At 37.4% G+C, this 25,451-nt stretch overlaps 1 protein-coding gene across 1 annotated transcript; it reads right to left on the reverse strand.

Moving 5' to 3' along the window:
* Window positions 1-538: 538 nt before the first annotated feature.
* Window positions 539-25,451, reverse strand: NPHP3 (nephrocystin 3). Its single transcript, XM_063155852.1, has 27 exons — window positions 25,098-25,451; window positions 23,751-23,876; window positions 22,450-22,600; window positions 21,544-21,696; window positions 20,074-20,207; window positions 19,663-19,823; window positions 18,104-18,251; window positions 17,486-17,560; window positions 16,795-16,974; window positions 15,307-15,410; window positions 14,518-14,632; window positions 13,350-13,493; window positions 12,720-12,817; window positions 12,136-12,238; window positions 11,440-11,522; window positions 10,256-10,394; window positions 9,282-9,446; window positions 8,723-8,820; window positions 7,744-7,866; window positions 7,219-7,408; window positions 6,835-7,076; window positions 6,360-6,435; window positions 5,079-5,206; window positions 3,217-3,457; window positions 2,129-2,254; window positions 1,692-1,807; window positions 539-1,509 (listed from the first exon to the last, which is right to left on the reverse strand). Exons 1-27 carry the CDS (start codon window positions 25,449-25,451, stop codon window positions 1,329-1,331), a joined length of 3,954 nt encoding a protein of 1,317 aa, XP_063011922.1. The 3' UTR covers window positions 539-1,328.

Here is a 25,451-nt window from a genome sequence, read left to right on the forward strand (position 1 = left end):
CTTTGTTTACAAACCCATTTTCTGAATAAGAGGAAAACAGCCAGAGAGCTATTTCAAAGTGTCTACTCTTAGTCCTCTATTGTAACACCTTCAGTAACTATTTTTGATTTTTGTTTTCAACTAAACCTTAATCTTAAAAATAAAATTTGGGTTTTAATTTGTACTGTCAGTTTTATATACATTTTCTTTTGCCAAGTTACTGCAGTACCAAAACACTAAATTCCTCCTAATCAGAACAAGGGCTGAAATGAGTAATATTTAATTCTACTATAAAAGAGAAAAAACACTTGGAAGGCAAGTATTCCTTTGAAGTGAAGGCCATTTGCATATTTGAAACTGGATCAAGTTAACATTAGTTGCCTCTGAAGTATTATGGTAGGGTTTCAAATAATTTTCCACTTACATTTCTTATTTTATAAAAAAGTCTTTTTTTAGTATGTATTTAAATTGATGCATACATTTATGAACTGAATGAGAATAGAACTCAGACTGATTCTTCCAACGACTCAGGTATTAAGAAATACAACAAGCAAGTAGATTTGATTAATATTTCTTTATCTGATGGCAATCTACTTTGCATCACTAGATTTTCCCAGCTAGTAAAAACATTCTTGTATTTTAAGGGATTCAGTAAGACTAAACAGTAGATGTATTGCTAAAGGTTTAAGAACAGGAAATCTGGCCATAATCATATTCATTCTGATTCCTCACTGGAAGCATTTTTATTGAACAGAGTGGAATCCTTCAACAGCTTTAACTGTAGATGATGATGATATATTTAGATATCCTAGTTTCCCAAGGAAACCACTTCATTTTGCACAACTTCCTTGAATGAAAGTTTACTTAAACTGAAATAACCCTGCAGGTAAAACTTGAGGTTAAACAGTATTTTCAATTTTTTTTTCAAAATTACCATTTTTTTAGAAACAACTTTAAAGACTTGTAAAAAGGCAGGAAGGACTGATGATACAAAAATACACAAATTCTCTAAGCCATGCTGTTACAACACAGAAGTAAGAAATGCCTCTTAGAGTTTATACAAGTGGTTCAGCTTAATTTGTTATAGTCCTGGCACTTGGGCTAGGAGGCATCAGGTCCATGGTTTTGGTATTAGCTACAACTTGAGCTAGTAACTAATGTGTGTGCCTGTGAACAATGAAAGCAGCTCACTTTGTACCATACAGTCTGCAAAGTTAAGGCAGAATTCATGAAGACGGGTGTCAGTCCCAAAACAGTACCAAATCCTTGGAAAAATGGATTTATCTTAGTAATCTTCTGTCTACTTGAAAATATCCATAGACACTGCCTCTTCTCGGAGCAGGTTTGTATCACCTTTGTCCGTGTTCCAGCAAAGCATTTGGTGATAATGCACTTTTTAAACTGAATGTGTCTCCACTTGATGAGTGTCGAGAAGTTGCTTTTCCACCTATCAACAAAGTCTCTGCTTCTTTGATTTCCATAGCTCTCTTGTAAAGTTCAGCTGCCTTCTCAAAGTCTCCCCTTTCATAGCTTTGGAAAAGAGCAAAACAAAGTTGAAACAAGCAAATAAAACAGCTCTCTCAATTCATTTAAATTGAAATATACACCATACTATCAACATAGTGTACTTAAACTATACTTTCCTAGAAAAGCCCAGATGTTTTGTTTCATGCAGTAATTTGCATTTATAGGGTTGAAGCATAGTATCTTACCTTAGCACAGCTAAGTTTTTCAGTGTTTCCCCCACGCGAGGATGCATTTGGCCAAAGCTGTCTTCATAAATCTTTAGTGCGCGTTCATAGAGAGGCAAAGCTTCAATCTGCTTTTTCTTTGGGTAGCAGAAAGTTTCTTTGTTACAGGTGTGTATTTCTTTGATATAGATGTGTAATACATAGGCTTTTTCTTGCCAACATAGTATCAATGCATCCTAGGTACAGTATCATGCCTACCATTCACAGCAATTATTTTTTCCCTGCATGCATTTTTCTTGCCAAATATGCTTCCAACGTTTAAAAAGGAACCCAAGAATTTGCAAATATTATAAGGAATTTCCCTTTTCAATATGATCAAGTTTCTTTAGTTTCATTTAGGTACAAGTCATAAAAAAGCCTAAGACAGGAAAAATAAATGTTGGGCATGAAAACCTTACCATCTGACAGTAAAGGACAGCCAGGTTCACCAGAGCAGTTGCTACACTCGGGTGTTTTGGGCCAAATGACTTCTGTCGAATTTCTACTGCTAGCTCATACAGAGGAACAGCCTTGTCAAGCTTTCCCTAGAAATAACATGAAAAAAATGATTAATTTCTCTGATATCAAGATGGTAACAGCAAAACCTATTTTAAACAAAAGCCTTGGAGAAGATTGAATTGTTTCTAGAATAAGGGGATAACTTTGCTAAATAATATGTATATTCTGCATAAATTATTTATCATGATTATTTATTAGAACCTAATTTTCCAAAATACTGAGCATATTAAACTCTCATTTAATGTGTTTCTCAGCTAGGTCTATTTCTTCCTTTCTTAATTTATTTTTTGCCCACAAGTGTCTCATTGAGAAGGCTGTAAAAAGAATTTTCAGTTGTACTTTTAATTTGTGCTCCTTCAAACTAGCAAAGAGGTTTTTGATGCAAATACTGAGTGATTTTGCAGCTTCCAGCAGAATGAAAATTAGAAGGTGAAGTGAGCAGAAAATAACGTGACCCAAAACCATTTGATGCAGATAATAGCGGGTAAGAATTATTTAGCAAAAACATGAGCAAATTTGATCTAAGAGATTATCAGGGTCTTTTTTCTCTTGGAAGAACAGTAAAATGTGAAAACATAAAATACATAAAATTCTTATAACCCACAGAAATTCATCTTGATTCAACTGTTGGAAACACTGTATCACTATTAAACTAATGGTTGCAACAACCACATACAAACACAAATATTCATGACACATTTTGAAATTAGAAAATGCAGAAGTTTATACTTTTGGTAATTTTACTCCACAGAGTGCTTTTTTCACAGGAGTAATGCTCATCTTTCACTGAGCCAACAGAAGTTGAAGGTGGCTCAGCCAGACAGTTTATTTGTGAACTGCTATCTCCCTCATAATTCTAAAAGTTGCCCTTAAACTGACTGTAAAGTTCAAGGCCATTGTGTTAAAAGAAAAACATGATTTTTTCCATTAAGACAAAGACATTACAGTTAATTTAGGTGGTCAGAAGAGATAACAGGTGTGTGCTCACCATCTTTTTGTACAGCACTGCCAGGTGTTTCACAGTGTAAGCCAAGGAGGGATGGTCTGGAGCTAAGGCTCTCCTCCTGATGTCCAAAGCTTTCTCATAGAGCTCCTCAGCCTTGTCATAGTGCTTCTTCTCGTTGTACAGGGCTGCCAGGTTGTTCAGAGACTGTGCACAGTCTGGGTGGTCAGATCCCAGCACTCGCTCCCGCATTTCCAAGGAGCGCTTCAGGAAAAGCTCTGCTGTCCTACACAACAGATTTGCTCATCAATATTTTAAAGCTGGTAACATCTGTACAGGCTGAAGTGCCTGTTTGAAACAACAAACTCAGCCTTGGAAACTTATAGTAGAATTTGTTCAGAACTGACAAAGTAGAAAAGACTCTGTGTAATGTCGCCACTGAAGCAAAGAGCACATTTTATCTCACTACAGTAGGGTGCCACTATTTCATTTCAGCTTTACAGCAGCTCCTCTATCAAAACTACAGGTGATCCCCCCGTAAGACTGATAGCATCCATTATTACTAGGCAGCTCCTCATCATGACATCCACACAAACCCTGCCATGCTATTCTCAAGAGGTCAGCTTAATAAATCAGAAAAATCCATTTTATGTTAGCAAAAAAAAGACCATTTATACACAGAACTGTAGGTTCAATTCTGGAGCTCTTAGAGAAGTGTCAAAAGGTGCAAGGGCTGGAAGATCATCTGCGACAAATAATTATTCATTAAGTGATATATCCTTCTGCCGCTGATTTCATTTTAACAACATGAAGTCTTGGACTTGCTGGTTCAGAGCAGGAATATCCATTTTAAAAAGTTCCTTAAACCTCCACTAGAACGAAGTTTATACCTTTTCTCACCTTTGAAATAGTGGAGATACAGCTACTCTTGAAGTAGGTTGCATTTAACAGGAACTACATATGAATAAAATGGAATATTGAACAATCTTGTACGAGATTAGATAAAATATTGCTCCTCTATAATCAGTCATTTCATGAGGCTAAGCTGATGAAAACCCCACGTCTAACAACTGTTAAAAACCAATTCCTTCTCTGTAAAGATCATGATTCTGTTTGCAGGTCCTAAATAACTATATACTTCTGTAATTATCCAAAAGCTACAGGTGCATTAAACACCAGGTACGGAAGAACTGGAAGTAAAAATACTTCCAGAACTCACTCTATGCTTTTTGCTTTTTTGCTGGGCATTTTTATTCTCTGAAAAGACTCTGTTCAGTAGAGTGGGATTTAGGTCATTTTACAATTCCTTCATAACACATAGCTTAGATTCCTCTATCAGCTAAAGAAGTTGATGTGAAGAGTGGTTAAACATACAATCAGAACCATCTTGCACCTTTTATTCCCCTTCTTCAACACTCCTGTTTATCTCTGTCTGCCTTTAGAACACCTTTGTGCTTTTCTGGCCCTTTCTGGTTTTTAGCAGGATGTCAGGGTAAAAGCTGAAGGATTACAGGCACAATGAATATTTAGGTCATGACTTCTTGTAATACTGTCATAGAAAAACAACAATCCTGCTGTTCAAAGATGAACACTGTAAAGGAGAGTCATAAAATAGTGAAGCTGAGCAGAGAAGGCAGAAGTTTCAGAGAGAACTGGAATTTGCAACAAAGGCTAATTAACTGTGGAACATCAATTCTGAATGCAGAAGTGCACTGACATGGTAAACACCTACATGTCAACAGCACCAAACAGAAAACAGGAGTGAATTTCACAGTGAACAAAACCCAGCAGAATGAATAAGGGATAAGTAGTTGATCATGTGTCTGCATTTAGAGTTAGATCTCCATGTTCTGCCTCATTCAGACATGAGATCACTCAGTGGATGTGTCACAATCAGTACAACTCACTCAAGATTATTCTGCAGGTAATAGAGGACTCCAAGCTCATTTAGGGTTCGAGCATTGTCTGATGTATCCTTGCCTAACGTGAGCTCTTCCAGCTGCAGGGCTCTTTGACGCAGGAGAGCAAAGCCACACTACAGCAAAAAGAAGGAGATGTAAGCCAGTCACCAGTACTTTTAAAGTTTAGCACTAGAGACAGAAAACCAAAAGACTTAGTTTGATGCCAAAGTAGCACAATAATCCTCCTTAAGTTCTATTTTTGAGCTATATGGCAAAGCTTACTTACAATCTATCAGCAAATTGCACCAAAAATGTGAAATTTTGGTGAAAATTTCCAAGCAATACAAGTTACTGTGCAGTCACACCTCTCTCCCTGTATCAGACATGCTAATTTGCTTTAACTCCACAATTCAAATAATGAATTCAGATTGAATTCTTAGGTTTAGAACCTCGAAACTTAAAATCAATTTAGCCTTCAATCCTAAACACATACAAATGCATATAAAATATTACTCAAGGCTTCACATCAATCTGTGTAAAATGGGCAAACAAGCTAATGTTTACAAACAAAATAAATCAAAGTAAAAAGTGCATCGTTTTTACATACTCTGCTTATTTTTGGTCTTTGCAGTTTTGATTAAAATATTTTTGCAGAAGAACTCATTACAGAAATAGACCAAATATTCATGAACCAAATTCATTCTTATTTAATGACTGTGGAAACAGCAACATGATTATGGGTTTTTACTACTTTCATTAGAGCCACAACTTGAGCTCTGGAGTTATTAGCTGGACTCTTACATACAGGCATTACATGATAAACTCTTAGCTCAAAAATGACAAGAGAAACCCTGTAGCTGAAAAACAACATAGGAGAAGAAAACAGGGGAAAATTCTGTATGTCACCTAATATATTTACCCGGATTTTCCATTGCAGTAAGCACTGCATTCACTAGTAGGATAAATGCCTCAACTATTCTGGAGATCACCTTTTTCCATTGTGACTTTGACACACAATTGTATTGGCTGTAATTCTGCGCCTCTGAAATGTATATATCCACTTCTTTCTTTTCCACTTCCAATCCATTCCAGCTGTACTGATACATCTCCACCTCTAGCAGAGTTGAAAGGACTCTTGAAAGTTACCAAAGCTGCTGCTAAGATACTTCACTAGCTATGCCCACAATTATCAAAAGCCCTGGAGCATTATCAGCTCTGTGAACAGAATTTATCATCTGTTTAGCAACATGCCCCGTACATCTTCTTAAATATCAAGTACTGCCTTACCAGACTGCCTTTCTGCCTTGCTGCTTTCTGGCGTATTTTGAAGGACTTTTTCCTCAGTTGCTCAGCTTGTTCATATCTGAAAGTAGTTATTTGGAGTGTGAGAAGAATGTCAAATGTGGTATCAATAAGCATCCTGGAAAGATTCTAAGGTACTTAAGTGTACAGATTTGAAAATTTAAAATTCTTGAGAATAATCACACTTATTTTCAAATATAAAATTTACAAAATTATTAGGGACAGACAATACTTCTCCTTTATCTCAGCAAGTTTTTTGTTAAACTAAGCACAAAAGTTGGCCCCTCCTATGTGAACTGCTACAAGAATAGAGAGGGGATGCTCATGGTTGCATTTAAACATATGAAACTGGAAAAAAAAAACAAAGAAAAATTCTAGCTTCAGGAAAAAAACTTTTGCTGGTAATTTTTTTTTGTACTAGCTCCATATAAAACAAAACCAGCAGTGTAATTAAGCTTACTTGTTCTGCTTTTGGTACAACGTTGCAAGTGCATCAAGCTCACGGGCCACCCGAGGGTGTTCAGCTCCATAGGCGTTCTCAGAGATTTCCAGTGCCTGCTTATAGAGCTGTTCAGCATTTCCAAACTTCTTCCACTGAACATACACCCCTGCCAGCTGGTGGAGTGACTGTGCCACCCTGGGGTGGTCTGGATCCAGCGCGGTCTCCCGAATCTCCAGAGAGCGCTGCAGAGGAGCTACAGCCTGGAACAGCCAAGTCCAGAGCGTGAGGGCAGCAGGCAGCATCCTCTATGCTCCAATAACTTAACCACTGCCACAGAAAGCACACACTGAGCTCTGCTTCATTTGCCTTTTTGCTGTTACAACAATCTCTAAATGTACTTACCTGACTGAGAAGACCTAGGTCCTTAAGAAACCGTCCCAGGGTCTCATAAAGATCAGCCAGGCAGATCATACTTTCCTCTCCCTCACTGCTTTTTTCATATTCTTTCAGAGAGTCAAAATACTCAGCTGCCATAGAGCTCTTATCTTTCCCAACCAGCTGCCAGTAATTCAGCAATTCTGCAAAATGTCCCCTGTTTTAACAAGGAAAAGAATCTTATCTCTGATACCTCTCTATTCAGACTGATGCTAGCTTAGGAATAAAAGGCCTACAAGCACAAATGTTGTTATGCTACAGCATCTACAGAGACAGTCCATGGAGACTAATGCTATTCAACAGCAATATTTATTCCTTTACCACCCCCCAGGGTGTAGCAGAATAGAAAAAAATACATTATTTATACGGAAACATCATTTAGCATTTCAGCCTCCACTGTTTAAGTATTTGAATCTGTCGCTTTCTGATTTATATTGACAAAAAATTACTATGAAATGTTTATAATGGCCGAAGCAATTTCTACCTTTGTACCTTTTGTAAAGGTTCTGGGACACAAAGAGATTCAAAAGACACTTGTGTAGCTTTTGCTTATCACCCTGCTGTTGGAAGAGCCAGGGAAGTTCATCTGCACTTCTCCAAGTCACTCGGTCTTGACTATTGAGAGAAAAACAAATGTAAATTAAAACTCTGACAGGCCTGGCATCTTTTTGCTGTGAAAACCAGGCAAGCATACAATTTCCACACCTGAATGTCTGGACAGATTACTGTAAGGCCTATGTACTCCATTTTGTTATATGTTCATTTTAATTTCACCTCAGAAGGCGCTGGAACCCCCAGGCACTCCACAGGAAGCTGCCTCTCCATCCCACATGGGCTAATCTACGCCTGCCAGGAGGACTGCAGCCCTGCAGCAGCCCATTGTCCCTTTGTGCCTCCTTTGTCTGGCACACTGTGGCCCTCTTGGCTTCCTCCTACCCAACAGCAGATGCTTGGAGGAGCAATAAACAGCAGCCCACAGCTGGGACACTAACTTGGGATGTAAATGCAAATCAGTTTTCAAGCTGGATATGAACTAGATGTAGATGTAGATGTTCATCTGTCCTACCAGATCTCCTCTTATATATGTGTAATTGCTTGCTGAACACAAGTGGATTTCTGCTTCAAGTCCCAATCAAACTCAAATTTCCTAGCATTTACTGGGAAATCCATGGGGGTTGGAGACCACAAAAATCCATGGGGGGTTGGAGACCACAAAATAACTGATACGGTATAAATTCATGCCCTATATTTCCACATGACCGCTTTATTGTATGCCCATTCCCCTTCACAGACCTCATTCTTTTCCAAGACTAAAAAGAACATATCAATAAGTAAACTTTTAAGCTGACAATTTTGCATAGTTATTTTGTGATAATAATTTACTAAACTCAAAGAAAGTATATGAAGAAACCAAAATATCTATGAGGCATGAAATCTGCAATTTAGCACTTCTTGAAGAATTCTGACCTACCTCAACTGCATGGTGAAATATTCCACTAGTTTTTGTCTATAGGCAGAAATAACATTTTCACCTGCTTCCATATACTCTAGTTTTACCATCTCCCAAGCCTGAAAGAGAGGATAATTTGAAAAAGAGAATGCATTTAATTTGTTTAAGTGGTGATGATACACAGGGTGATGAAACACATCTCATGTTGTAGAACTGAAAATCTTCTAATGACAAAGGCACTACAAACAAATTGTCTTACATTAGACCACAGCTCTGATTATTCAAGCAATATTCCTTTCAACTCTTCTTGTTTTTTGGGGAAGCCAATGTTTTCTAGGATACATGGAATTAAAAATTAATAGATTAGAAATTTATGAATGTTTGAAAGGTCAGATTTTCAGCAATACTGGTTTATCACAGTTCTGGTAGTTTTCAAGGTGTTTCTAAATCTAAGGAGAATGAATGAGCAAACATGCATTTCAAGGCCTAGGTAGCTAACAACAGAACTTATCTAAAAAAACAGGGGTTGGAGCCAGGAGCTGGAGTTTCCCTTGCACATGTTTAGAATTACAAACTTTACCTGGAGGTGCTGGAATTTCAGCAAACCACAGCCATATGTCAGCAGACACATTTTGTGCAGGCTATGAAGGAGTGAGGCCAGCACTGCAGAAGTCAGCTCAGGATAAAGCTCCATCAGCTCTGACTCACTCACCCCATTGTGGCTGACACCAATGACACACAGGATCTGCATGAAGCAGAAAACAAGATTTAACACAGTTAGCAATATTTCCCGGAGAGCTTAGTTACACTGAAATCTCAAGAAAAATGCTGTTTATCACTGTGATTATTTTATAGCCAGAGGAAAAAACCCTGCCTATACAAGCCCTTTCCATCTTCTCAAAGAAGAGACCTCAGTGTTAATGGTTTAATATTCTAATAGATAAAGCACCAAATGGGACACTCTGAGATCAACAAATGGCCCCTCAGACTTTCCTCTAAAACACTGGGAGAGAGTTTCTCCATTATCATGAGGAACTTTCATCTAAGTCAAATATGCTGAGGGTCTGCATGCAGCCAGAACCAAAGAAGTAGCAAGTAAAGAGTATTGTGTACTAATTAAAAAATGTTTTGCACAAGAGGGAAATTCTGCAAAGGTAGGAAGAGGAGTCAGAAATGTAATAAGCAATGCCTGTATTCATAAGACACCATGTTTTGATTGCATTTACTACGCTCAATGTAATTAATCACTAGATGATGGTAGTGATCAGCAAGGAAGTGCTAATTCTGTATCACATCATAGGGAAAAAGCTCTGCTTTATTCTGTGAGACAACAGCTCAGTTGTTATTTAACACAAAGCAGTCATACATTCTATAATTATCCAACAGATGTAATTACACTAATTAAATTGTCCCTTGTATACTAATAATACACAATAGTCCCTGAATCATACATATGAACTAATATAAATTTGTATTTACTTTTAAGTTAAGGAAAACTCTTTAGAGGGAAGAGTATTTATTACCTGTAGAAACAGTGATGCATTCTCTGCTTACCTCTCTCAAAAGATCTTTCTCTTTATCACTCTGCAATGATTCCTGAATTGATCTCAGAACAAGCCTGTACAGTGACACTGTGTCTTGACACTGGCAACACTGTTGAAGAATCTCATCAATGTTTCCTGTATTTCCAACACTGAACAGAAGGACAAAAAGGGTTAGGTTTAGCATATTATATTTGGCTGAGTAAGATTGATTTCAAACTACAAAAGAGTTGTATCTCAAATATTCTCTGGATTTCTACTGGGTTCAAAAGCTGCAAAGCACCTGGTGAGATTTCAACAAAGAAGAGGTGAGTTCTTCCAAGCCAATTTCTGATTTCTGTCATATTGTCTGATTTTTCTAAATAGCTGCAACAGTTTTATTAAAAAACCTAGGCTGCAGTGTTCATTTCTCCAGCAGGAGTACAAGCAGGAACATCAGGATGGATAAAGATAAAACCACATGCTGCTATTTCATTTAATGCATTTACAAAGCACATTTTCAGGAGCAATTAAGTCTTCTAGAACATAAAACATGAACAAAAATAATGAAATCAGTCACCTGGAGTAAATTACCAATTAGTGTATCATCTTCTGGGAGTCTCTTAACTAAGAATGCATCTTTCTCAACAAGATGAAGTCTAGGTTAATAAGAAGCCAATGCACTTATTGGGTATTCTCTTGCACAAGAGGGAAGATTAATTTTCTCCACAGCAGGAATTACAAGGCTAAGGACCATATGCAGGAAGTTAAACTAAACAGTTGTTGAACTTCCTTGTAGCCTTAAAAATCTGTGGGGGAAACTCTGTGGTACATCAGAAAATACAACACACCTGAATTTAACTGTTTAACAACACAATACCAACATTCTTCAAATACCTTTAAAAACCTTCAAATACCTTTAAAAACTGAAGCAACTGACACACCCATAAAGAAGAAATTAAACAAATTAAAATTAAATAAAAATAGAAGAGCTGGAAACAGATACAACTGCTTGGATTCACTTAGTATCGAACTGGTGACTGTAAACTCCGATTTCTGTTCCTGTTGCATTCAGAGTCAGTGGAGGGCAAAACTTCTCCATCATTTTTACTAACAAGATTCATTCTGTGTTAAATGAAAGTATTTCAAAAGGCTGACCTACTTGAAGTCTTCTGATCTAGTGGTGACCATAGTAATTTCCAAAACACCTCAACTTACCAAGCAATGGTTTTGCCCAAGAGAGTGACATACAAAGCATTGCAAGTTGTGGCAGAACGACAATGTCTCTCAAGCTTCTTCTCCTACAACATTTTAAATAATCATCTGTGAACTGAGATGAAACTAACCATACAAATAAATCATTGAGAAGAAAACAAAAATCCTAGATATTATTTTATGTGCAACATCTGAAGACTATAATATGGTAAGTAGTACACAAAACACTGCACACATTTCCAAGTATAGGAGCATATAAGTGAAAATTCCCATTTGAATTTAAGATGCAGAGTTAGGGCCTAAAATTGTATCTGAACATGAAGGTTACCTTAAAGAATCAGTCTCAAGGACAAAGGTGAAATACTGTTTTTCCCAATCTGTTGGTGACTGTTACAGTATTATGCAAAAATAATTAATTAAAACATAATTAAACCTTCTGGTATTCTAAAATAAAGCATCACATTTACAGCAGTATGTGCAACTGCACAGTTTTTCTGTTAAAAATTTATGTTGTTCCTTCTGTGTTTCAGGGCTGAGAGCCATGGAGTAAAAATACTTAAACTTCATGCTATCTTGAGCAATCATATTTAGTTAGCTAAATATAATTCTTTGCTCTGGCAGCTGGGCTAATTCAATCTTTCCATGTTTTCATTAAAAGTTATACTAGAGTAAAGTATTTCAGAAAAACAACAGACATACCTGCTCTTTAGTCAATTTAACATTTGCAGAGTTACATTCTGCACTAATGAGAGATTTAACATCTTTGGAATTCAGTGGATCAAGATGAAGAGTGGGCCATAACCTTTGGTAAGAGAGAAAAAAGTCATATTTGAACCTTATTAAATAGCACAAAAGAGTAAAAAAAAAAAGACATCAGAGTTCCAGGGCTTTTTAAAGATTTATATTAAAGCAGTAATTGAAGCTATTCCCTCCTACTATGAAATTCTATTTATCTGAAGTAAAATTTCCACTTTTAGCCTTATCCTGAATCTACATCATGGTACTGCAGTTCTTGATGTGCATCTGACTGCATTTAATATCGCCTTTCATACAGTCATGTGGGTAGATCCATCACAGTAAAACAAAAATCTGGTTTTCCAGCATCTAAAATCTGTCATTGCAGCTGAAATAGAGAAGCTTTCATTTTCCTCATAGGTTGCAAAATCTTATCCTATTAAATCTCCACATCTTGACAAATCTGTCTGCTCTCCAATGAGTAACTGCAATTTAAAATAATAATTCTAAGCCAGGATACTTTGTCACATCACAGAAATGTAACATACCTCCAAGCCTGTGGACAGGTTTCTACATTCACTGATACAATCACTCTCACGTTCACTGGCAGTGGATCTATCAACCACTTCATGTGCTTCTCAGCTTGCTTAAAAACAAAATTTCATTTCTTAACACAGGTTGTTCAAAACAATGCCAGAAGTTGCTATGTCTCATCAACTGTGCAACCCAATGAAAGGAGTCTTAAATTCTCCAGTCCTTTAAAATCTTTCATGAACTGGTCCTCTAGACAGTACTAAATGACCCCCTTATATGCATCAGCACAACTCTACACTAAATAAAGCAGATAGAATACTATTGTTGAAATGTTCACCCCATAAAAACCAGGCTATATACATGCCCAGTAAGTCAGCTCACAGGATCTTTGGAAAAGTAATGTAAGCAAACTGCTGAAAAAATTAAGGGGTTAAGATAAAATTTAGAAGAAAAATACCAAAACAATCCTAAAAAAGTTTATCTACAAAATTAACTCAACTGCACTCTTTACGAAACTATTTTCTATATGTTTTCTTCAGAGCAAAGCAAACTCTAATATTTTTGTTACACAGCTATGACTGAACCTATTACAATAGTCAAGATTCCTGTTAGACTGACAAATGGCAAAGATTTTGAAAACATACCTGTATTTGGTCAATAGAGTCAATAATGATAATAATGCTGCCTTGATGGCGTGCAGAAAGCTTTTCCAGCCAACGGGGAAACTCTTCTAGAAGTTTAGCTGGATCGAAAGTCAGAGGTGATACTAACCAAGAGTGTTGCATAAGCTGCAGAATTATAAACATGACATGAAATTCTATCTTAAAAATCAGCTAGGATAGTTGAAAGAAGTCCTTTAGACACAAAAGGGAAAAAAGAAAAAGCCGTTCTACCCCCCTACCTCACCCTCTACCCCAAAAAAACTCCATGGGATGTGGGGGCAATTTTTCTAGTCAAGTTCACACAGAGTTCTTTCTTTCTAGTATAGGCAGAAAGCTGGCCTATGCAGAACAAAGAATATTTCTTGAACCCAGTGTGTAAATTCTAGAGAGATAACCTTTACACAACAGACAAGAAATATGAAGACTTAAAGGACTTTAAGTTGCACAGATTAAACAGGCAAACATCTAAGATAGTTGAGAAAGCTACATGGATAGCAAAATTGAATTCATTTTTCTACAGGTTTTACTACTGTAAGGCCCTTAGTGCTACTCTTGTGATGGAAAAAGCAAGTTCAGACCCTAGCACAAAAATGATCCTTATTCCCCATGTATTTAGCACACAATTAAAAATAAATTAATATAGGAGCGAGCCTAGTCTAGGAACAAGATGGTACCAAGTGGCCAGCACAGCCTTGGGTTTCTAAGCACATAGACACAAGATGTACCACCTGCCTCTCTCATTGGCCAGATGGCAGGGAATTTTGGAAGGAGTATAATTATATGGTTTTATAGGTCACTGGAAACATAACTGCTAATGCTGGTCTATTATGAATATCACAGAGATGCTATTTAGTTGAACTACATTAAGTGTATAGGATCAGATTCCCCTCATCCTATAATGCCTTACATTTCATAGACTCACAGAAGAGTTTGGATTGGAAGGAGCTTTAAAAGGCCACCTAGTCAAATGCAGGGGCATTGCATCTTCACCCAGAACAGGTTGCCCAGAGCCCTGACCAATCTGAACCTGAATATTTTTCTACTACAACTGTATTACATTTCACTGCTGAAAAATTTGTAGAAAATGTTATTTTTGCACAGACACACACACAGAGAAAGATGCAATGCAGGGCATGTAATACAGCATTACCTTCAGAGTAAGGCGCTTAATTATCAATGCAGACTCTGAACTGGTAGACATGGGCCTCCCAACAAAGTGGTAAAGAATTAGAGTGTTTGGAGAATGCTTCTGCTGTAATTGAATCCTAATGAAAGAAGAGAAGAAAAAAAGTAGACTCAACAGACTGCAATTTTGCAAATAGATCTCAAAAAAATGCATCAGTTTTGCCAAAGAGTAGCTTAGCTACATGTGTTCCATGTTTATCTTACAAAACAGGATAGACATTTCCTGAGCTACAACTGAACTTCTAATGTCAGATTCCATTTTTACTCTCATCATTACTGATAGCAATTAGCAAGTGTCCTTCCTGGCACTGAACAGTCATGTGGCCACTAAACTTTCAAAAAGCAATGACACCATCAATTTATCAGAAAATTTTGTCATAGCACACAAGTGACAATAAAATTCTATGGTCTATGATAAATTATGAGGATTCTTTCTTTATTTCAGACCCTTCTTGTGTATGAGAGAAGGGAAACACAATTGAGCTATCAAAACCACTTTGTAATGCTGTGCAAAGACAGGTATGTAAGTGATGCCTTATCACAAGGTGTTGCAGCTGGCATCAGGGAGCTGTCAAAGGCAGCCCAGATGAAATTAGCTACTCAAATATCACAAATCTTTCCAGGATGCTTCAATAACGTTAGCACTTTTGTAAATGCCCCCATTTTATCTCTTATTACTGACACAATGTTTGAAATGTAATGGAAACTCTTTTCTTAAACTTCATTCATATTAAAAAAAAAAAATTTAAACTACCATTTAGACAGAAGGAGAGATTTCCCAGAGCCTGGTCCTCCTGATACAAGCAATGGTGGAATTGGTGCTGGTGCTGCTACTAGGTCATTCAGACGTTCAAAATACTATAAAAAAGAAGCAATCATTATGAATAATCCAGTGTTTAAGGAAGAAATATAGTGCCTGGTATTGTTAACCATTTTGATTCAAAATGCATGTACCAATTTATTAAGGTAAAGAAGAAACTGCCGAAATGCAATACAACACAAGTGCAAACAGATATTGCAAGGAAACACTTAAACCACAGAATTTATTATCTCTTTTTTAAAAAGTGTGAATTAACTAACACTTTCTTCAAAACTCTTTTTAAAATGGAATCTTCAGTGGTAATAAACGGAATTAGTGTTATTACAGTAAAGCAACAGTGTTCTGTTTTTGCTCAGGCTTCCTTGTCCCGCCCTCTCCCCAAACTACTCCACTGCACTGGATATGGCTGCCAGGAAAAAGCTGGCATCTGCCATGAATGACTATTTTGAGCATACAAAGGCATACAAAAGAAGGCTTTCTTACAGCATATGAATGTCCAAAAATATTGCAGCAGATGACAAAATAAACCAAAGCAAAACATCCTTCACTTGCTTGGGAGAAATATTTTGTCTTCAAAGTAAGAGGTGCATTTAGATATACGTTGGTATTTTTTCTTTAATGTTGTGTTATTCTGTTGCTCTAGAATGTAATAAAGATGGTACAATACTCCAAACCATTACCAATATAAGAGTGGGGAAGTAAAAGAATATATTGTGCTAGTAAAATCGGGGTATTAAGAATTTAAATGCAGTAACAGAAAATGCATGCTTATGTTACATTGCCAAAATAAACTACTGCACGATATTCTGTGATGACTTTAATGTTTATCTTCCTACATTCATTATATCTTCCCAACATATACCTGATACTCACAACTTGAAAAGTTTTAAAACATTATTTCCAGTAATGAGTAAGTACTGAGGTATTCAGCAGCTTTCCACTATAAAGTTTCCTTTGTTCTTCTTTTACAGCTGCATGACGAGATGAAATCTTTTCATTAACCATCTCCTAAAGACCTAACTCCAGGTGTCAAGAAAGAGATTGGATTTCCTCAGGGAAAATAAAAGAGAAATAAAAAACATAGAAGAAGAAAAAAAAATAGATATTCAAGAGTGTTTTCTATTGATGACCAAAGTCTAGGAGGACGCTCTGCTTCTGGCACACTGTTTTAGTGCTTTTCTCCAGTGCAGGCACAACAACTACTTCTTCATCAATGTCATTCAACAACACACCAACTGGCATCTCTCCCAGAAAAGAAATATGCCATCTATATCAGACATATGGCTTCTTCCAGCATAAGGAGTAATCGCCTTAAGGATGCTCTCAGACACTGCTTCTTCTGTAGAAATGCATCTTGCCCAACAAGGGATGAAAGTGAGTTAATACTTTCTCTTCATCCATATACCTTTATAATGTACTCACTTTCTCAAATCCCAGCTCACATGTTGAATTAGAGGCCTGCTGAAAAGCTTCCATCTGTTCTTGTTCATCATGTGCATCCCACAATACATCACCAAAAACTTCTTCTTCAGGAGCAGCAGAGTCTTCCTTATTACCCAGGTCCTTGCCTTCTAAGTCTGTCATTTCACACCCCAATATATCCTAAATAAAAAGAAATTACATGGAAAAACTGCAACTGTAGTGCAAGCACATATGGTGATAGTCTCAGTATGAGTGTGGCTCTACTAACACCAATATGTTCATTTCCTTGCGGGGCAGCAAAGAACATAAATAAATAAGCAATTAATTGAAACTAAGTTAACTCTGAATGCACAGGTCTCAAGACATTGATTTAAAATATCTCATAGGGGAGACAACTCACCCCAAGAATAAGGAGAGGATGCATCTATGATATGGATAAAGAGAAATTAAAAGCTAATTAAGGTCCATAAATAGAACCCTTTCCCATGGTCCAGTGCTTCTGTCCATAAAAGCACTGCTCAGTTTGGGGTTTTATTTTCCACTTGCACATTTTCTTGCTTGCCAGATATTAACAATAAAACAGAGAGATACTTTGAATCACACCTAAGTACCACATAGTAATCACATTGACATCATTCAAGATCATAAATCAACATAGACATAAAAAGCTAAAATGCATGATGTACTTTACCTGTTTAATTATTTTCTCCACACAATTATAGATTTCATATGCTCCTTCCTCCATACCTCCAACATGGTCAATCATCTGAAAAAGTAAAGGGAAAAGCATGACACAACTCTGAATCCAACTGAGAACAATATTTAGGACTTCCAACAAAAACATTCTGGAACACATTTAAATTCCATTCTGTTGCCTTCCTTAGGTAAGATTCATTTTGCCTAAGGACTTCAAAAGTTGGGCATCTAGTTTCAGCTGTTCTCAACCATTGTCTCTGTAGAGGGAAATAGATCATAACTGATCGATTTTTAGGCAGCAGTAATCTCTCTAGAGGTATACTTCATTCCCTTCAGTGGCTACAGAGGGACTTCAGATAAACAACTTTGCCATTTGAATGCCTAAATACAGGTAAGAAATTCTAACCTTATAGCATAGCCCTTTTTTTTCAGTGAAAATGCGGTGGCTTTTTTTTCTCCCCTGCTAATGAAAATTTCATAACATTCATGAATTTCAGCTTCATCAATCTGCTGACAGAATGAGCAGTCAGAGCAATGAGTGCAATGCAATTTCTTCTAAAATCTGGGACTATCAGCATGCAGTGTTGTTTACAGCAATTTTTAAATGTCATACCTTTGCTTTGTTCATGCAAGAAATTTGCTCAATTAACTGTTGCACTGAGACTGAACTGACTTTGCCTTCCTCCCTTCTGTGGTAAATTAACCGGGGCTTTTCTTCTGGATTTCTCAAGAAGGCTTCTTCACAGTCCTCCAACAAACAACTAGATTGGAAATCAGCATTCTTGTGCTATATTACACTGCTGTAGTAAACAGTTCAATCAACACAAGCTCCAAAGATGGGTTTCACTGCAAAATCTAATTCAAAAGTCATATCTATTTATAGCAAAAAAGCAATCAAATATTTCAACAGAGAATATGAGAAAAAGTCTGAAGCAAGAAAAAGCTGAGAGAGAGATTTATGCTACTTGTACCAAAACCAGCAAAACCATGTATTAATTTTTTCAATTATTGTTTGGTAAATTTAAAGCTGTTTTTCCTGTCATAGCAATATGCCAAGTGAAAGGTAATTGCCTTGCAAGGAAAAAGTATGGTTTCACATATAATTAATAAGCATCATATATATGCTTTGCTACCAGTTATCTGAAGGTTCTGTTCTATCTTTGATCTTTTCAGGAAGAGTCCTTTAGTATTTTTCTGATGTCTTGGGTGACAGTCTTTCAATTTATAGTATTTAAAAATGAGAATTTGCACCTCCAAATTCAAAAGCACTTTGGATTTATATATGTAAATGATATCCACAGATATCTATTGCTTTTCCACAGAAGGAACTATACTACTTGTGGATGCTGATAATAGCAGACAAGAGTGCTCAAATATTACCATCTTTACACAAGCACTACAATTTTCATTGGAGTTTTTCTAAGAGAAATTCTCTAAATTAATAGTTTTGGGGTTTTTTTCCCTGAATATTTTTTTCTTACACATTTTTGCTTCACATACATAAAACTGGGTTGTTTGGCAACAGCATATAACACATAACAGTAACATTCCTAAAGCAATTCAAAAGTATCCCTCCTTTGGTGTATTTTCTTTAGTGAATCATGCTTCTTCTTCTAGAAGGTTAAGAAATTACTCACTGAACAAACAGACCACATTCCATCACTATTTGTCATGAAACATCATGACTTCACTAAATCAAAGCTGTCAAAAGACAGCACACAGTAACACACAGGAGAGCCATTAAATTAGTCTGAAAGACAGCCAAAACCAGGAACTAATATGTGATAGAATAAACCCCAAATACTATGGACAGGTGTAAGGCTAGATAAGCAAATGAAAAACACTGAGTACATTCACATCAGCCATCTTGAATTCCTAAGACATAACGGCATGCACAACAGACAGCTCCTCTTGGAAAGCAAAACATTTCTGTATGTTATTAAGACATTGTTTAAGCTGTATTTTAAGAGAATTTGTAGCTACAAGAAGAAGAAAATGGTACAAAGCTGATACATTCTTTTAAGTGTCTGCACTAGCCAACCTAAAGTTTGAAGGAGTATCACTTTGAAGTTACTAGCTTAGGAAACATACTGAGCAAAGCATCCCATACATTTTAATAAGCTATGCACTCTGCAAGCTGCCATTTGTTTCACCAGCCTGGAAAATACTCACCTTGGCAAAGTTAAATGCAGGAGCAAAATTACTAATGAACTTTTTTCTATTTCCCATTTTCTTACATCCTGAAGAGGCCTTTCATTCTCTGTTGAAAAATTAACGACTTGAAAGAAGTACCCCATTGTTTCACAGACTCTCTGAAGTTTTGAAGAGTAGTTCTGAAAGCAAATGTGAGCAACAGTGATTTATTACTAACCATGCATAGCACTAAGGACTGACCAAACAAATCTCAGTTTCTTTAATCTAAGCACTTTGTTTCCCTGAAGCCCTTGACAATACTTTCACTGATTTCATTGGAATCAGACTACACCTACTAAAGCTTTCAAGAAGTATTAGACAAATTTCTGAACCAGCATCACATTGGAAACAAGACAGCACAAAAGTGAGCACAGGTTTGGGGGTACTCACTCTAATGAAGATGGTCACTTCTGGCTGAGTCTCATCAGTACTGATAATATAACATCTTACTGTGTTACTCCACAGAGAGTGGGAAAAGAGAGGAGTAACCTGCAATAAACTGGCAACAGCAGCATCCCAATCATCTGCCAATGGAAAAAAAACCCAAAATGAAGTCTTAGACATTTTCTCCTGTCATCACACTGCCTAACAGTTAAGTCATCACCTCTTAACATCATGAATACTACTTTTTATTTAAAATAGTAGCAATTTTTTTACTCAATTATTTAAATTTTACAAATGTTGAGAACTCATACCATTTGATAATGTCACACAACTTGACAATGTGTCAAAATAAAAGTGTTAAATGTATTTATATTATCATCACAATGATATCTCCTTTAAAAAGGATTGATGAAATGTTTCCACAAAATCAAGCTGATAGTTGTAAAATAAGTACCAATATGCAGGAGTAATAAGTTCACTCATAACCAAACACTTTTTTGTCCTTCAGATCTATGTGTATTTCAATTAGACCATGTGAATAAATGACAGCAAAACACTGTGGGAACTTCCTCTTCCAGAGAAAAAAAATCCATTGCTTTCTGTAGCATTGTATGTTTATTCCCTACAGAAGCAATGAGTTTTAAAACTTTCTTAAACTCTTCATTTTGTGGTTGGTCATTCTTTCAAGATAGGAATAGGTTCTCTTCTCAGGACCACACAGGGTGATGAAAAGCTTAGTGTATGAAGCTGGAGCCATCACAGGGAAGACCCACCCTTCCCACTTTGCAGGCACAGACTTCTGAATCAGACAGAGCCTGAACTAAAAAGGGAAAAACTGCCAAAAGCCAACTATATCCAGGAGAGTTCCAGAGCCAGGACAACAGTGAAGGAAACCAGAGTATCAGAAGCCGATTTACAAGAGGCCACTTGGGAAACAAAGTTCAAAAGCAGTAATTATTGACAAGAAAATATCAAGCACTGATTTACATAACAACTGTACATCCTGGTCTTATAATCAGATTTCCATAAGTGGCCTCCTAGGCAGACTCAAAATCCATGCAAAATCAATGAACAAAACAGTGGTATAATTTATTCTAACACAAATGTGACGCTCATACTCAGGAAGTAGAGAATCTGAATACAAATGGAAAAAGAGAACACCAGCAGATATTGAAAGAAGGAGCCATTATCTTCCATTGGAAGACATAAGGAACACATAAGGAACACACTCACAACAAAGCACTGGTAACTGCTGTTTGCTAAAATCACTGCTACACATACCACAGTCATCATATATATGAAACATAACTTAGCTACATTTCCTTTTACTTTTAGAAAGAAGTCCAAATAATCCTTTAGTTAAATTGCCCAAGAGTGGACAGAAAAGGATCCAAGAAGGAACAGAGTTATTTAAGCATAGTTGAAAAAATTCCACAGACACCTGCAATCCTAGCAAAATGATCTGTCATTACTTACCTCTGTTTATATTTGCAAATGGTCCCTCAACATCTATGGAGCTATGAGCAAATTCAGGCCCTCTGAAAGACTGCTGAAGTTGCATCATACTACCCATGGATGGCTCACTTCCCAACACTCCTCCATTCCAGTATTCAGATGGTGCCCCAGCAGCTAAGAATTGGAAAACAAACAAAAAACCCCTCTTCACTGTCACTACACAGGGTAAATTGTCATTCCTAAATACTCCAGCCACATACCACTGACCATAATTTTTCTTCTGTCAGCAGATTTCCTCACACCTTTGTGTTCTAAATGGTTGCTTGTCCAAAGTTAACAAGAATCCATGACACCAAAGGCTGAGGGTATTTCCTAATATTTGCTATTACATAGATTGCTCACATACCCATCTGAATCCTTTCCATGTTAGTAAATTCTTCATACAGCATATATAAGGTTTTGTACCTACTTCTTCTTTGTTAAAGATCTAACTGCTGTTCTGGAACACACAGCAGCTGCCACTGGCATATGTCATCATCCAAAGTGTCTAAGACTCCCTCGAGTTTCTGGTGTGATTTTTGGATATGCTGGAGCACTATCTCTCAGATACAGAATAAAAGAACTCAGAAAAGACTAGAAAACTCAGAACAGCTAATGGAACAACTTTTAAAAAGTGTTCAAGTGACTGTGTCTAGACAGTTCTCTGTCTTCATTTATTGATTTGTAACACCAGAAATGTGAGGTTCCCACAATCTAAACCAAGTTTGCAAGGTTTGTTGCTTTTACCCTTCAAACTACTTTAAGTTGCTTTTCATCTGGATTAATAAAACTTCTTTTTTCAAAACAACACAAATATCTGTCTTCTGCTTCACTATTTGGAGACTTCAGTCATGTTCCAACATAAAATGTTGGGGATGAAATGCTCACCTGTAACATCTGTACAATTATCATCAGAATCAGACTCTTCAGGATCAAACACCTGGATTCCCTGGGCCTGGAGTCTCTGGAGTTTTGCTTCTAGCTCTCGTTTGGCCCTCAGTAAGTCCTGAATCTCATTTTCTTTAGTTTCTCTAAAAATCTATTAGCAGGAAGGAAAAAAAAATCAGCATCTATTCCTGAACTCATGTTATCTACTTTCAATTGGAAAAGTAAGTTTTTTGCATTTATTTACCAGGCAAAGGCATGAAAATGTCAATCTGAAGCCATCATGAAATAAGCAGGAAACCACAGTTTAAAATTATCTATTTTTTAAATTTTACCATTATAAACCTTAGCATACCATTCTGAAAGAAGCCTGCATTAGCATGTTCATTAAAAATGAAAATAAGTCTTTTTACTTTTTAAACTTTATTGTCTTCTAAAATTGCTAAATGTAACAATTTTTTCAAAGGTTCCCTTTTATGCTCCCATGTTTTTATTTAAAATTACATATAATCTTGTATTTACATTTTGTTGTTGCAGAAATGTCAATTTCCTACGACAGAAATTGATCAAACATCTCCAGCTGTCCTGTTTGCAACTTATTACCATCATGTGGGAAAGAAAACATGAATCTAGTTTTAAATTCAAAGAAATGAAGTAGTCTTCAAGTCTCATTTTCTTAAATAAGGTCAGAACCAATCCTCTTTTTCTATATCTGACAAACATGAACTACATGTAGCTACAGACAACTAAAATTAAGGACATGAAGAATCTTGAAAACAGTGAAAAACCAGGACCTGTTTGGGGTGGCAAAAGTATCATCTGCAGCAAAGGAAAAGCAGAAACATCTGCCTGGCCCTTCAAGTCATTCTGCAGGGAGTGCAAACGGTCTCTAACTATCATATTTTTGCAGCCAAAAGAGATGCACCAATACACAGTTTAAAAAAAAATAAGCTAGACATGTTACATCTCACAATTCAAGGTATAACATTTATAATGGAACTCTGTGGAGCTCCATATACTCCTGTGTTCAAACTCAACGCAGGAATTTAGTTTATGATGTATCACTTCATATTCTCCTTTTAATATTTATGAAGTTATTTCATATTTTTTTCCTCTTGGTCTTACAGAGAGTTTTTGATAGGACTATTTTAATGGAAATAGGCATCTACAGCTATGACACGCTAAGGTATTTTTAAGAAGGAGAGGGTATCATGAAAGCTTTTGGAGAAGGGTTCATTTGGGGAATGTGAACAAGTGATATCTTTTTTGGTCATTTTCCTAGGAATAGAAAAGTCAAACCATACCTTGAATTGCCTTTTGACCTTGTCTCGATCATGTTCAAAAGTAGCAGCTCTCTCCATGGCTTGGTATTTAGCTTCTAATGCACTTTCTTTCTCTCTAAGTATTTTCTGGTATGTTTTCTGAAGTGCCTGAAAACATTTAGTAATTCATTTTTTTTCAGAGTTTTATTGCCCATAAGAGGTTTCAGATTACTTTTCAGGTCTGACTACAGTATTATCTCAGCACCCTGTATCTTTCCTTACTGTAGGGCAGCCAGAATCAGAGAATACTCTGAGTTGCAAGGGAACCACGAGGACCATCGAGTCCAACTCCCAGCCCTACACAGGACACCCCAAGAGTGGCACCCTGTGCTCAGAAGCACTGTCCAAACACTTCTTGAACTCTGTCAGGCTTTGTGCTGTGACCACTTCCCTGGGGAGTCTATTCCAGTGTCCAACACCCTCTGGGTGAGGAACCTTTTACAATATCCTGCCTAAGCCTCCCTTGGCACAACTTCAGCCTGTCCCCAGGTCGCCACAGCGGTGCACGGCGTGGTCCCCATCCCCAGAGGCGCACTGTGACGGCATCCCAATGGCTCGGCAGGAGAGCACTGGGACACCGCTTCCCCAGTGTGAAAAATGTGTATTTTATGATTGGCTTTTCGCAAATATTAAAATGAATATTATATGTGTTGTGTTAGAAAGTAATGCTGTATTAATTCTCTTAAGTAGTGTGCTAAATATAGTTTTAGGTTATAAAAAACGCTAAAATAGAAACTATGCTATGTAGGATACTTTTTTTAAAGAAAGGACTTGCAGCAAAATAGCAGCCACAAGATACCTAAATCTTTCAGCGAAAAAGAATTTATTGCCCTCTTATCAGAAGAAACTGAACTTCTTCCTGCCTCGAAGGTGCTGTTAAGATTCAGAGGAAGAAGCTGAGGATGACCAGACAGAATCCTGTACTTGAATGGAATTTATGCATCATGTATGAAGTGTGCGAATATTCAACAGGCTGCTGCTTTTAAGGGTTAATCCTTTGTTAACAGGGGTCCTTTTACGGGCTCGTGCTGCCCAGAAAAAGGTATGCAGACGTCCGTAACTCTTTGTCTCTATTGTCTCATATTGTCCTAATCAAATTGTCCAAATTATTATTACTCTAATTGTATTACTATTTTTATAACCATTTTATTACTATTAAACTTTTAAAATTTTATAAACAAGTGATTAGGGTTTTTCACACCCAGCACCTTGCCTTCCCTCGCACCCATCACCTCCCTGCCACGGCTCTCCCCATGAAGCGGGACGAGTCCCTGGCAGCCTCAGCATCGCCGCTCGGTGCCCTCAGTACCCCGGGGCAGCGGGCGCTACCTGCAGCTCGGCGCGCAGCCGCTTGTTCTCCCTGTCCAGCTTGGCCTCCTTCTTCACCATGGAGGCCACCTCGTTGTTCTTGCTGACGCGGAAGATCTCGTACTCCTTCCTCAGGCGCTCGTACTCGGCCACGCACTCCAGCTCCTGCACCGAGGCCGTGGACTTGAAGCTGGCCCCGATGAGGCCGCCGGGCCGGGAGCCGCCGACGCGCCGCAGGGAGCCGCGCAGCAGCCGCGCCTTGGGCTTCACCTCCACAGGGATCTCGCAGGCCTCGCCGCCGCCGCCGCCGTACGTGTCCTCGATCACCTCCCCGACGGCGCCCGCCGGGCTCACCAGGGACGACGCCGTGCCCAT

This window comes from Melospiza melodia, chromosome 1 (genome assembly GCF_035770615.1).
Source record: "Melospiza melodia melodia isolate bMelMel2 chromosome 1, bMelMel2.pri, whole genome shotgun sequence".
NCBI classification, from domain to species: Eukaryota; Metazoa; Chordata; class Aves; order Passeriformes; family Passerellidae; genus Melospiza; species Melospiza melodia.

Excerpts from the sequence above, each read along its gene's own strand:
- NPHP3 (XM_063155852.1), bottom strand. The coding sequence starts at position 25,451 with ATGGGCACGGCGTCGTCCCTGGTGAGCCCGGCGGGCGCCGTCGGGGAG. Across the intron at positions 9,447-10,255 it reads AGAAAGATCTTTTGAGAGAG|ATCCTGTGTGTCATTGGTGT; the intron begins GTAAGCAGAGAA and ends TGCTTCATGCAG. Across the intron at positions 8,821-9,281 it reads TGAAATTCCAGCACCTCCAG|GCTTGGGAGATGGTAAAACT; the intron begins GTAAAGTTTGTA and ends CCTCTCTTTCAG.